Source organism: Tachyglossus aculeatus, chromosome 5, assembly GCF_015852505.1.
Source record: "Tachyglossus aculeatus isolate mTacAcu1 chromosome 5, mTacAcu1.pri, whole genome shotgun sequence".
Lineage (NCBI taxonomy): Eukaryota > Metazoa > Chordata > Mammalia > Monotremata > Tachyglossidae > Tachyglossus > Tachyglossus aculeatus.
In genome coordinates this window covers 22,483,127-22,496,844 of record NC_052070.1, presented here as the reverse complement: position 1 = coordinate 22,496,844, position 13,718 = coordinate 22,483,127, and the positions used below count along the sequence as shown (strand labels likewise).

At 44.1% G+C, this 13,718-nt stretch overlaps 1 protein-coding gene across 1 annotated transcript in view; it reads right to left on the bottom strand.

Moving 5' to 3' along the window:
* The window catches only part of CEP192 (centrosomal protein 192), a 94,333-nt gene that overhangs the window by 48,827 nt on the left and 31,788 nt on the right, over nt 1–13,718 (bottom strand). The window contains 7 exon segments of the mRNA XM_038746216.1: nt 2,852–3,749; nt 5,697–5,874; nt 7,966–8,092; nt 8,191–9,244; nt 11,501–11,631; nt 12,424–12,517; nt 13,068–13,277. Of these exon segments, the coding sequence (XP_038602144.1) occupies nt 2,852–3,749; nt 5,697–5,874; nt 7,966–8,092; nt 8,191–9,244; nt 11,501–11,631; nt 12,424–12,517; nt 13,068–13,277 (2,692 nt within the window).

Genomic DNA, 13,718 nt, shown 5'->3' with positions numbered 1-13,718 from the left:
ATATAGCTTTAATTCTTTAATTCTTTTTGTTCTGACGATTTTGACACCTGTCTACATGTTTTGTTGTCTGTCTCCCCTTTCTAGACTGTGAGCCCGTTGTTGGGTAGGGACCGTCTCTATATGTTACCTACTTGTACTTCCCAAGTGCTTAGTACAGTGCTCTGCACACAGTAAGTGCTCAATAAATACGACTGAATGAATGAATGAGAGCGAATGAATGAAGGAGCAAGTAAGAGCAGCACGGAAGGGAGTGGGAGAAGAGGAGAGGAGGGCTTAATCTGGGAAGGTTTCTTGGAGATGTGCCTTCACTAAACTTTCAAACGGGGGAGAGCAATTCTTTCATTCAGTCGTATTTATTGAGCGCTTACTGTGTGCAGAGCACTGTACTAAGCGCTTGGGAAGTACAAGTCGGTAACATATAGAGACGGTCCCTATCCAACAACGGGCTCACAGTCTAGAAGGGGGAGACAGACAACAAAACATGTAGACGGGTGTCAAAATCGTCAGAACAAAAAGAATTAAAGAATTAAAGCTATATGCAATTATCTGTCTGATATGAGGAGGGAGGGCATTCCAGGCCAGAGGTAGGATGTGAGCGAGAGGTCGGCGGAAAGATAGATGAGATTGAGGCACAGTGACAAGGTTAGCATTAGGGGAACAAAGTGTGCGGGCTGGGCTGTAGTAATAGAGTGGTGAGGTGAGGTAGGAGGGGGCAAGGTGATTGAGTGCTTTAAAGTCAATGGTGAGGAGTTTCTGTTTGGTGTGGAGGTGGATGGGCAACCACTGGAGGTTCTTGAAGAGAGGGGAAACACGGACTGAACGTTTCATACTATTTAGAAACCTAGCAGCAAAGAAGACTGGTTGAAATATTCTGATTTCCAACAAAAATATCACTTTACTAGGCAAGAATCTGCTTTAACGTGCACCCCTAAACTAGCCACACAGTCAGGGTGCCTGGAAAGATTGCCATGGAGCAGTAAGGCATGTTTCGGGAATATAAATCCCCTAGATTAAAAAAATAATAAATAAATAAATCAAGGGTGCTGATTGAGTGCTTACAGTGTGCAGAGCATGGAAAAGTACAATACGAGTTCCCAGATGCAAAGACCAAAAGTAGCTTACAGTCTACAAGGGAAGACAGACATTAAAATAAATTCCGGCTAGGGGAAGTAGTAAAGTCTAAGGATATTTACGAGTGCTGTGGGACTAGAGGAAGTATCAAAGTACTCTGCTAACTCTGTTGTCCTGTACTCTCCTCTAGACTGTAAACTCGTGGGCACGGAATATGTTTATGGCTGTACTGTACTCTCCCAAGTGCTTAGTATAGTGCTCTGCACACAGTAAATGCTCCAATAAGATTGAATGAATACTCCTCCAAAGCTGCTGTGTGACCTTGGGCAAGCCACTTCCCTTCTCTGTGCCTCAGTTCCCTCATCTGTAAAATGGGGATTGACTATTAATAATAATAATAATAATGGCATGTTTAGCGCTTACTACGTGCCAAACACTGTTTAAGACTGTGAGCCCCACGTGGGACAGCCTGATTACCTTGTATCTACCCCAGCACTTAGTGTAGTGTTGGGCACATAGTACGTGCTTAAAAAATACCATAATTATTATTACAGTGCTTTGCACATAGTAAGCGTTCAGTAAACTCCAATGATGGACGGATTAATAAGTACAGAGTCAAGGGCATAGTCCAAAGAGGGGAGGACAAATAGGGGAAATATGGGCTCGGTTAGAGAAGGCCTCTTGGAGGAAAAGTGATTTTAGGAGGATAGTACAAGGGAAGTAGAAGTAATGATATCAACTGCTTATAACTGAAGGGTAGAGGGGAAAATACAATGACAGGATGATTAAACAGAGAGGTGCAAATGGCTTCACTATTAAGGTATTTGCAAAAGTTGAGAAATCCCCAAAATGGTCCATTTTATGAGCAAATTCCGCCCCCTCCCCCTCAGCTGCAGGGCTCCCCTGAGTTACCCCTCTCCAGTTCCAGGACTGCCAAGGAAATGGACTTAAGCTCAACAAAACATCCCAACCAGGTGCCCATCAGAGGCTTCCCTGGAAGCAGAGTGGCTCAGTGGAAAGACCACGGGTTTCAGAGTCAGGGGTCACGGGTTCTAATTCTGGCTCTGCCACTTGTCAGCTGTGTGACTTTGGGCAAGTCACAATTTCTCTGGGCCTCAGTTCCCTCATCTGTAAAATGGGGATTAAGACTGTGAGTCCCACGTGGGACAACCTGATTACCTTGTATCCCCCCCCTCAAGCATTTAGAACAGTGCTTGACACATAGTAAGTGCTTAACAAATACCATCATCATCATCTGGGATTCCCAGCTAGAATTTGAGCTTCAGCCTAGGCAGTGTATTGGGAGAGGGACCGTGAGGTCTAAAGTAAAATTTTACTCAGCACAGCAGAGTAATTCTCTGGAAGTTTCCAACTCACCTATAATTTTTGTCACAGACTAACTCTACTCTGTATAAAAGTATAAAATTACACCTCCTGAGAATAGGATACAAATATTCAGTGCACTTGAAATACTTTCAACTTCTGCATCAGGACTTTGGATGAGGTGTCTTGTAAAATGGGAGAGGCTCTGTTTCTGAGAAAGAATAATTCGTAAGGGAACTTTTTTTAAAATGACCTCTTAGTCCATGGATAAATATGAAGAAGAAAAGGTAGGTGAGACAGTAGGTTCTCCATTCTCTCAGTGCAGAAGGTGTTGAAGATAAATAATGATGAAATAACATCACATTTCATAAATGAGCGACCGTTATTTCATTTTAAATTCAAAAAATCGAATTAATCCGAGCAAAAATTCAGCATAGGAGAAAAATTATATCCTTACCAAACCCCGGTGTCATTCTTGATTCCCACTGGTCAATACCACAGGTTCTAATAGGTTGCCCAGGATATGGTTTTGCGGCATTTAAAAGATTCTGATTCAAGGAATTAGAGTGAGTGTTACAAAGAGGAGGAGCACCCAACAGTCCAGATCCGACATTCTGCCCTAAAGGAATTCCCATCGCAAGAGTGTTCTGGATATGTTCGGCTGGAACGGCAGCACAAGGAAATCCTGGAAGACCATAAAGGGTAGAACTGCCAATATACTGAGGCAGAGCGACATTACCACTGGAAGGCAAAGTTCCTAAGTACTGCTGGGCGAAGGGTGCCGTCGAAAGGGAGTGCCCGGTCAGGAGCGGAGGAACCGGAGCCGACAGGGTCCTCATTTCAGAGGCGGAGCCATGAGACTTGAAGCTTGGAAGTGAAGCAGGCTGGTCACTAGAAGCATTCTGACTCAGTGGAATGTAGCCGCTTAATCCGCCAAGGGCATTTACCCTATCTGTCGAGGGGAATCCTTGACTTTGAGCTTTGTTTGCACAATCTTGGCATGACGTGGGAGTATCTACGCTGGCTGAAAAAGCCTGATGGACTACACATGGCTTGCCTGGTGGAGCCAGGTTAACTTGCCCCAATTCCTCATGGTTAAATGTTAGGCTTCGTGGGTGAACTTCCAGGAGATTGCCACTCTGCGGGGAAGGAATCTGATGTTCAATTCCACTGCCAGAACCAGCAGGCTCGGTCACTTCAATCTTGTTCAAATTTGATGGACTTTTACTTAACGACGTTCCTTTTCCTATGCTTTGCAGAGACAGATTTTCTTTTAATTTGGCGGCAGTTTGGTCCTCCATCGGAATTGGACTGGCTCGAACTATTGTTGTGCTCAATTCATTCGTGGCATCACTCTAAGAATGACCAAAAGACAATTCCAATTCAGCAATACTGCACAGTTAAAAAGAAGTCATAATTTTCATGATTCACTAATTTTTTAAACATTCACACTAAAAGTCCTTTTGTACCAGTGCCACAATTTGGGGGCGTTTTTTAAATGGTATTAAAGTGCTTACTATAGTTACAACGATATCAGCCAATTTTCAGCTACCCAGAAGATGCTCAATCACAAACAGGACACCTCAGCTACAGTACAGCCTATTAGTCTAATCCAAATCATCTCTTTTAGTCTAATGTCCAACTTCTAACACAGACGTTTGCTAGGCTGTCTCTTAGGGAAGGGAAAAGTGATTTTAAATTTTATTTTTAATTTTAATTGGCATTCAACAAGCATAGGTTTTAAAGTCATAGTTTTTTCCATTTTAAAATTATCTAATTTCCACTCAGGAAAGTTTGACTATTTATTATCCATTACCAAAATTATATTTTCAGGTCTTATTTCTGCTGCGCTTAACAGTGAAATGTTTACTCTTGCAAAGAAGAGATAATCATAATTCATAAAGCATCACTTTGTTGTGCCTGGATGCTTTTCCACCTGAATTGACCCAAAAAAATGGACTGCAACACATCTATGTAATTTTAATCTCAGTGGCTAACATTTGAGAGAGCTACAGAATGTAGGAAACCACGTTCATGTGCAGGAGAAATGTAAAACATGTTCAGAAAAATCTACGGCTGAAAATATGAGTACAAACTGCTACATGTGCCAATTCACAACTTGTAAGTAGCACTTTCAAAACCTACCTAGAGAAGCAGAGTGGCCTATTGGATAGAGCACTGGCCTGGAAATCAGAAGGACCTGGGTTCTAATCCCGACTCCACCACTTTGCTGTGTGACTGAGGACAAGCCACTAACTTCTCTGTGCCTCAGTTACCTCATCTATGAAATGGGGATTAAGACTGTGAGCCCCATGTGAGGCATGGACGTGTCCAAACTGATTACCTTAAATCTAACCCAGGTCTAGCTGCCTGGCACAGAGTAAGGGCTTAAATACCAAAAACAAAACGAGAAAAACATTAATATAGTCTGATGAATTGTTGGTATTCACCACACTTCAGTAGGCTTGACCAACTGATTTAATAATAATAATAATAGTAATAATAATGGCATTTGTTAAGCGCTTACTGTGTGCAAAGAACTGTTCTAAGCGCTGGAGAGTTTACAAGGTGATCAGGTTGTCCCACGGGGGGCTCACAGTCTTAATCCCCATTTTACAGATGAGGTAATTGAGGCACAGAGAAGTGAAGTGACTCGCCCAAAGTCACACAGCTGACAATTGGTGGAGCCGGGATTTGAACCCATGACCTCTGACTCCAAAGCCCGTGCTCTTTCCACTGAGCTACGCTGCTTCTCTGAATATCCACAAAACATATTTCCAAGACTCACTGACAGGGAAAGTGACAATTCCAGAGGCCAGAGTGGCTCCCTAATGGGGATTTCATGAGAACTTCCACACCCGACGCAGCCAGCCCTCCCCAAATCTAAAAAGGCGAGGGGACAAAATTGGAAAGGGAAACCAGGCAAGTGCCAAGCCCAGCTGAAACTGGCTCAACTTAGAGAGAGTGTCAGAAGGAGAAGAGGATGGACGACTCAACCAAACCAATCCATGGAGCAACCCAGATTCAGAACTCAGGGATATGACCAAGCCAAAACAGAGCTCTTGAAAAAGCCATCAAGACCTTCCGCAACAGACTTTTCAATCTTTCAGCCTGGCTGATACAAAAGCAGCAGAATGGGGAAAGATGCTGTTAGAAGACAAGGTATTATCCTAAATAACATGCCACTGTATTAAAAATTAATAGGATGTTACTAATCTCCTATTGGGCCAAAAACACCAAACACACTGGGCCAATTGACTCACGGTTAACATGAGACATTCAACAGATAAATGCCACCTTACCTGCCGTTTCTCGGCAGTAGGAATGTCCGCTCTAGCAGGAATGGTGCGATCGCAGACAGAGATGTAAGTCAACCTGCTCATGCTCGGACTTAAACATACAGATGGAGGCAGTACACGATCGTCACAAGGAAGCCTATGAAGATGAGCAACTGTACAGCTAGGGGAATCTGAATCAGATCTGAAAGACAGAAGAAACCAGCGGGGGTTAGATACTGGAAGAGGAATACATTAATGATGCTCTAACTCTGGTGGTACCCTCGACTCATCTCTCATTCAAGGCACGTAACCGATCGGTCGTGAAACTGTCGGTTCTACCTTCATAACATCTCTAGAATCCACCCGTCATCATCATCAATCGTATTTATTGAGCGCTTACTGTGTGCAGAGCACTGTACTAAGCGCTTGGGAAGTACACCCTTCCCTCTCATCCAAATCTCTACCATGCTGCTCCAAAAACACGTGTCATAACCTGGCTCAACTACTGCATCAGCCTCCTCTCTGACCCTCCCTGCCTCCAGGCTCTTCCCACTCTAGTCCTTACTACACTCTGCTGCTGAGGTCGGTTTTCTAAAATAACCATTCAGTCCACACGTCTCCAATCCCCGAAAGCCTCCAAATCAAAATTGAATTGGATTTGGGAAGCAGCATGGCCTAAATCTTGGGCCTGGGAATCAGAGGACCTGGGTTCTAATCCTGGCTCTGCCTCTTGCCTGCCATGTGATCTGCTGTGTGACCTTGGGGATGACAATTACCATCTCAGTGCCTTGGTTTTCTCGACTGTAAAGTGGGGATTTAATACTTGTTCTCCCTCCTACTTAGACTGAGAGCTCCAGGTGGGACAAGGGACCATGTCAGACCTGATTAAGTTTTCTGTCTACTCCAGCTGTTAGAACAGTGCTTGACACTAGTAAGCACTTAACAAATACCACAATTATTATTATTATAGACACTCAATCAGCTCAACCTCACTCATCTCCTACTACAGCCCAGCCCATACACCTTGCTCCTTTAATTGTAACTACCTACTGTACTTTGATCTTTCTCTAGCCACACTGGAGAAGCAGCATGGCTCAGTGGAAAAAGCCCGAGCTTTGGAGTCAGAGGTCTTGGGTTCAAATCCTGGCTCCGCCAATTGTCAGCTGTGCGACTTTGGGCAAGTCACTTCACTTCTCTGCGCCTCAGTTCCCTCATCTGGAAAATGGGGATTAAGACTGTGAGCCCCCCCGTGGGACAACCTGATCACCTTGTATTCTCCCCAGCGCTTAGAACAGTGCTTTGCACATAGTAAGTGCTTAATAAATGCCATTATTATTATTATTATTATCAATCTCTTGCTCCCACCCTCCTCGTGGCCAGGAATTCCTGCCGACTTCATAACCAACAGACCAGCACTCTCCCCATCTTCAAAGCCCTACTAAATTAACACCTCTTCCGAGAAGCCTTCCCTTCTTGGGGGGGAGAGAGGGAGAGAGAGGGAGAGAGAGGGAGAGGGAGGGAGAGGGAGAGAGAGGGAGGGAGAGGGAGGGAGAGGGAGGGAGAGGGAGGGAGAGGGAGGGAGAGGGAGGGAGAGGGAAGGAGAGAATTCACGTGCATATATGTGTGCTGCTGAAAGGCGGGCAGGGGTAAGAGCAGCTCCAACTTTCCCTGTAGTCCTGTGAAACTGGTGGGGCCCCATGGTTCCCTGAGTCAATCAATGGTACCTACTGAGCACTTACTTTGTGCAGAGCACTGTACTAAGCGCTTGGGAGACTACAGTATAACAGAGTTGGGAGACACTTTCCCAGCCCACAACAAGCTGAACTAAGGCTACATCCCGCTGCCCGATACCAAGAAATAGGTATAAGAAATAAGAATAGCTCTTGATACCCCACAGACCCCTTTCCACCTATCCAAGGGGCAGGACAGGCTAGTTACTTTTGCACAAAGCCGTGACGGCGAATGTTAGTGGTATCACCCTCACGGTACTGAGTGAGTTGTCATGGAATGAAGCCTGTGCTCATAAGCCACTTCTGGTTTCATGAAGACCCACATCTAGCTCCCGAGTCAGAGGGTTTGGACTCCTCCTTTAGGCTTCCTGTCAATCCACAATGCCTCGCTGACTCAGTGAAGCCGTCTGTAAATGCACATGGCGAGTCATCTGCACTTAGCATTTCTCAAATCACTGCCTCTAGGACTTTGGGTGAATATTATCCACTTACGCATTACTTACAGGTATATTTGCCTATTAGAGAGATCTTATGACCACTCCCATCTCTCAAAGCTTATTTACCCTGAAATAGTCGTTGCAGAAACTTCGCTGGGAGAAGAGTGGATCAGTGGTGAAGTTGAAGGCCGGAAGCTACACTGGTCATCCTCTGAATACTGCGGGTCACGTTCAGGAGAAGTGTTTTTCAAATCTGTGGTGGAGAGGAAGTTTATAAACGCAAAATACGGAAAAATTTCCAGTGAAACTTTAGGAATCTGAACAGTACTGAAAGAAAAAAAAACAACTTACCAACATTTTTAGGGGCAGTAACAAAATGCTTTTCAAAAGTCACATGCTTCTCATTGCTGCACGACACAGTAACATCCCCATTGGCCTTCTGGGTTTTTCCATGGTCCTGCATTTCTCTTCCTCCGCCGGGAGCTGACGTAGAAGCGGTTTTCTGATTCCTTTCTAATGAATACGGGCCAGCCTTTGGGGTCATGGTTGGGGTTAACTCTGTAACCGTAGGCTTTTCACCTGAACCAATGTCTAAAAATTCGGGATAATGGGAATTCCTCACTTCAGTTCTTTCTGTGTTTCTTGCTCCATCATCCAGCACAGAATTCTCAGGGCTATTAGTGTGGCTACTGCTCCATTTTAATGAGGAAAACTTGCTTTTTGGTGCCTTTTCCTTTGGGGAGGCAAGGTCCTTGGAAGAGTCTTTCACATTACTTCTACTAGATGTTAAATGTGCTTGCTTCGGTAATGAATGTTTACTAGTTATTAAATCAGATGAATTTTCAGAACACTGAGCCCTTCCCCACATTTCTTGCTTATTTTTACTTGAATTTGAAGCATTTAATGAGCCCTGCCTATCTTTCTTTCCTTTCAGTTCTTTTCTGGAAGTATCTTCTGAGCTGTCTTCTGGTCCCTTGAAATTTAAACTCTTAGTGAGCAAATGTACCGCCTGGGGTTCTTGTGCAGTTGTCAAAGTTAAGTCCCACGTGCCAGATACCACACCTTTCGAAAAATTTTCAGAATCCCCTTCACATCCATGAACCTCTGTTTTTTTGAGGTACTTCTCCATATCAAATGTATTAGCTGCATTGCTTTTCTCTAAATTGCTAAGTAAGACGTGATTCACAATAGAGAGGTCCATTTCCTTATTACCCTGAGGAAAAAAAGTCTTGTCTTTATTTTTATTAGAAAGTGCCATTATCATAGCGGCTAATTGGGCAGGGTCGGCACTCACTGAAGCATTGGCGATAGCTGTGGCGATGGTGTTTATACTGAGCATAGAATCGCCACCAACAGGAAGCTTGTCTTCATTCCCTACAGGTTTGCTTTTGCAGGAAAGGGTTTCCTAAAAATGAAAAGAGATGAAATTATTACTATGAATTAACACTAAATATTTCGACTGATTACGATATTTGGTAAGCGCGTATTACGTGTCAAGCACGGGGATAGGTATACAGGTTAATCAGGTCGGACACGACCTCTTCCCCATATGGGGCTCACAGTCTAAATAGGAGGGAGGACGGGAACTGAATCCCCATTTTACGGATGAGGGAACTGAGGCACAGAAAAGCTAAGAGACTTGTCCAAGGTGTCACAGTAGGTAAGTGGTGGGAGCCGGGATTAGAACCCAGATCCTCTGACTCTCAGGCCCCCCAGGTCGCTCTGCTTCTCATTTGTTTTACGGCACAGTCTACCCTAACCTTTACCCTTTATAGGATTAGTTTGAGAGTTCAACAGTAAATGCTATCTGCTTAAAAACAAAAAGACAACTGCAGGGAATCCAGTACTAACCCAGAAGTCTATATAATAACGTTGGTATTTGTTAAGGTATGTGCCAAGCACTGTTCTAAGTGCTGGGGTAGATACAGCATAAGCAGGTTGTCCCATGTGGGGCTCACAGTCCTAATCCCCATTTTACAGATGAGGGAACTGAGGCCCAGAGGAGTTAAGTGACTTGCCCAAAGTCACACAGCTGACAAGTGGTGGAGCCGGGATTAGAACCCATGACCTCTGACTACCACGCCTGTGCTCTTTCCACTGAGCCATGCTGCTTCTCATCAATTCGCACACACAGATCAGTGTTAAGTTTAAGCTCTCAAAATGTCTGGCAAATCTAAACACCCAATTTTCAGACACAAGCCTTAGTTTCCATATTCACATTTTATATTTTGGCGGTGGGGCTCCAGAAATAATATGTAGGCGTAATAAATGCTACCTGAACAGAAGTAAAACTATACATCGAAAGATTAAAAGGTGACAGGTGAAAGAACGGTTACCTACTTTGTGTTTAAACAGTATTTTGGGAGATGGACTAAAACGTTGTACTTTTGAAATGTACGCCTGGATCTGACTGGGGACCCGTGTAGGCTTCAGGTGGTGAGCAAGTGAGGCCGCTGGTGAGGATTTGACAAATGCCTACCCTGTGGAAGTGGCACCTTTAAGAGCAGGGATCTGGCAGGGAAACACACTGGCTCTGGAACAAAATGTGGCTTATAATTATGGTATTTATTAAGCGCTTAATATGTGCCACGCACTGTATTAAGCACTGGGGTGGATACAAGCAAATCGGGTTGGACACAGTCCCTGTCCCATGTGGGGCTCACAGTCTCAATCCCCACTTTACAGAGGAGGTAACTGAGGCCCAGAAAAGTGAAGTGACTGGCCCAAGGTCACACAGCCGACAAGTGGCAGAGCTGGGATTTGAACCCATGACCTTGTGAGTCCCAGGCCCGGGCTCTATCCACTATGCCATGCTGCTTCTCTCAAGGCAAGGCAGGGGTCCCCTCAGAAAGATATTCTAGGTTCGGGGACTTGGCACGGGTTGCCGCAAAATATTACTCTGGATGCTGTGTTCATATACTGTGAAACAATGTTATTTGGAACCCTGAATTTGCACACCCATGGAATGGGAAGGGGCATCAAACTTTTCCCTGCCTCGGAGCAACTACATGCCTGCTGGGAACACTACGTCCCACTCGAAATATGACATCAATTTGGTACTACGCTATCAGCCAAAACACTTCATTTTGAGCTGTCGTATTGCTACACCTCCACAGTTCCCCCTAAGTGCTCAGTGCACGGTAATCGCTCAATAAATACCATTTTTATGCTATTTGTTATGTTCCAGGCACTGGGTTAAACGCTGGGGTAGATAAGAGCTGATCAGGTTGGACCCGGTCTATGTCCCACCTGGGGTTCACAGACTTAATCCCCATTTTACAGAGGAGGTAAGTGAGGCCCAGAGAAGTGAAGTGACTTGCCCAAGGTCACACACCAGGCAAGCGGCACTGCCAGGATTATAAAACAGGTCCCTCGGACTCTCAAGCCCATCCTCTATCCACTAGGCCTGCTGCTTGATTCATTCATTCATTCAATTGTATTTATTGAGCGCTTACTGTGTACAAAGCACTGTACTAAACGCTTGGAAAGTACGGCAACAAATAGAGACAATCCCTACCCAACAACAGGTTCAAAGTCTAGGAGATTTCTCTCATACATTCGCCCAAAATCCAAATGTGGAAAAGTCACTGACTGGGCATGAAAGGAATGTCAAGAAATGACAAAACCTCTTAACGGGATTTTGGGTTTCATACAAGGATACCTCTGCGCTGCCATTACTGGCAGTGACGGTAGCATCCGAATTTTTGTCTTCTTCCGGAATGGCCTCCAATTCTCCAATGTTAAATGTCGTCGAACCATCATCTATCTGCTCCTTGGATTGCTCTTTCCAGTCTTCGATAGAAAGACATTTTTGCATTACAAAAGATGATTAATAAATAACCCAGAGTTCAAACTGCTAATTTGATGTCAAACACTGGAAGTGAATACTGCTTGATTCTGCCAGAGCAGAGGACTGGAAACTGAATTTCAATTTCAAACTGGAAGCTCAAAGCTACAATGCCGAAAATTCCCTGGTGATACATTAGGCACGTTGGGAAGAACATCAACTCTTTCAAACCACTGCTGCCATGCACTGCACTATTTCCTAGTGGTCTGAATCACTTGGCCCTCCCAAACTGCCTAACATTATATATAATGCCAGCATTCCTAGGCTTTAAACTGTGTATTTTCAGTTATTGATGTTTTAGATAGTTCACAAAGAACTAAAAGGGAAAAAAAAAAAATCAATAAGCCCAGTCTTTGGAAGCCAAAAAATATTCATTCATTCAATCAATCGTATCTGAGTGCTTACTGTGTGGAGAGCACTGTACCCTCTCTGGAGAGTACAACCAAAAGACACATTCCCTGCCCACAAAAAGCTTCCAGTCTAGAGGGGGAGACAGGTGTTAATTTAAATAAATTACAGATATGCATATAAGTGTTGGGGGGCTGGGAGGGCGGCGATGAATAAAGGGAGCAAGTCAGAAGCCAATTCCCATCTTCCCACCAATAAGCAGAAGCCGTCAGGGGCTGGGGAAGGAAGAAATTCTATTAATCAGTAGCTTGGTTCATCCGCTGATCATTTGATCACACAAACCCGTGAGCCTCACTCATTACCTAACAGCACCTTTTGCAGCATTATACCTTGCTCTGAGATGCCTCCGGACACATCAGATTGTCTTAATAGAGCCACAGGTTCTCTCTTCTCTGGAGATGTGATAAAGTAACCAAAGGACGGCTACAAAAACAAGTGAAGGTGTTAAAACCTAATAATTATGGAAATATTAAAACATTCTAGACTCCAACAGGCAAAATTTCATACAATTACTGAGCTAATGGAAAATAACGCCCGCTCTACGAACTCCGCCTAACCTCAAAGGCAATATCCTGCTGATAGGGTTATAATGCCAAATTGATGTCATATTTTGAATCAGGCTTACTGTTCCCAGCAGGCATTCTACGATTCTAATAGTCTTCTCTTGCCATTTAGGAATGATCGGGCAACATCAATTCATTTATGCTGCCAACTTGTACTTCCCAAGCGCTTAGTACAGTGCTCTGCACACAGTAAGCACTCAATAGATACAACTGAATGAATAAACGGAGTCACTGTTTTTATCAGAAGTGGTTCTACTATACGGCAATCAGTCCAAGAATAGTTTCCCCATGACAAAGGAAGTTACCAGCTAATGAAAACTGCCAGAAATAACAGGCTACTAATATGGTCATAACATGCGCCACAAATAGTATCTGGCCGCTTTCAAGCAAAGGCCGTACACTTCAGTTACCCGTTTCACATCCATGCCACCTCCAAGACAGCCAAGAGCTTCCGATCTCTGCCCAAAGAATTCTCCCAGAGACAGACGTAAGTAACTGGCATCATGTGTGTCAACACCCGATACCGTCAGTGATCCCCTAAGCAGGTTATAGTTAATAGAAGCCCGCCATGACGTGTCCCCTGAACCAACTGACGTATTCTGGGTTTCTATTTTCTCTTCCTGTGAAGAAAAAAAAAAAGTTAACTATGGAAAACAATTCCAAGTTTCAAAAAGAGCCGAAATAACAAAACACTTGGAGCTAAGAACGGCCGGAAAGGAAAGGGTTTTCTAGAATATTGTGAATAGCAAGATACGAGTACTTTTTTTTTTTAAACTCAATATGCATTTTAAATTTGATTTGGAGCTGACAATTTTAAAGGCAGGGAACGAATAAACAGGGGCTGCTGGTTAGTCAAACGTGCCGATTTACTAGTCAGGGCTGCCCAGGAGGTGCATGGTCACCCGGAGGGCTCATCTGGTGGTCCGACCGTCTGATCAGATTAACAGATTAAAAATTCTACCCAGACTCCCTGATTAACTGGAAGTTCAACCTGTTTTGTACATTACATTACTAGCGGTTATGTAAATATATCAGGGACTTGAATTCTAAACCCTGTAAAT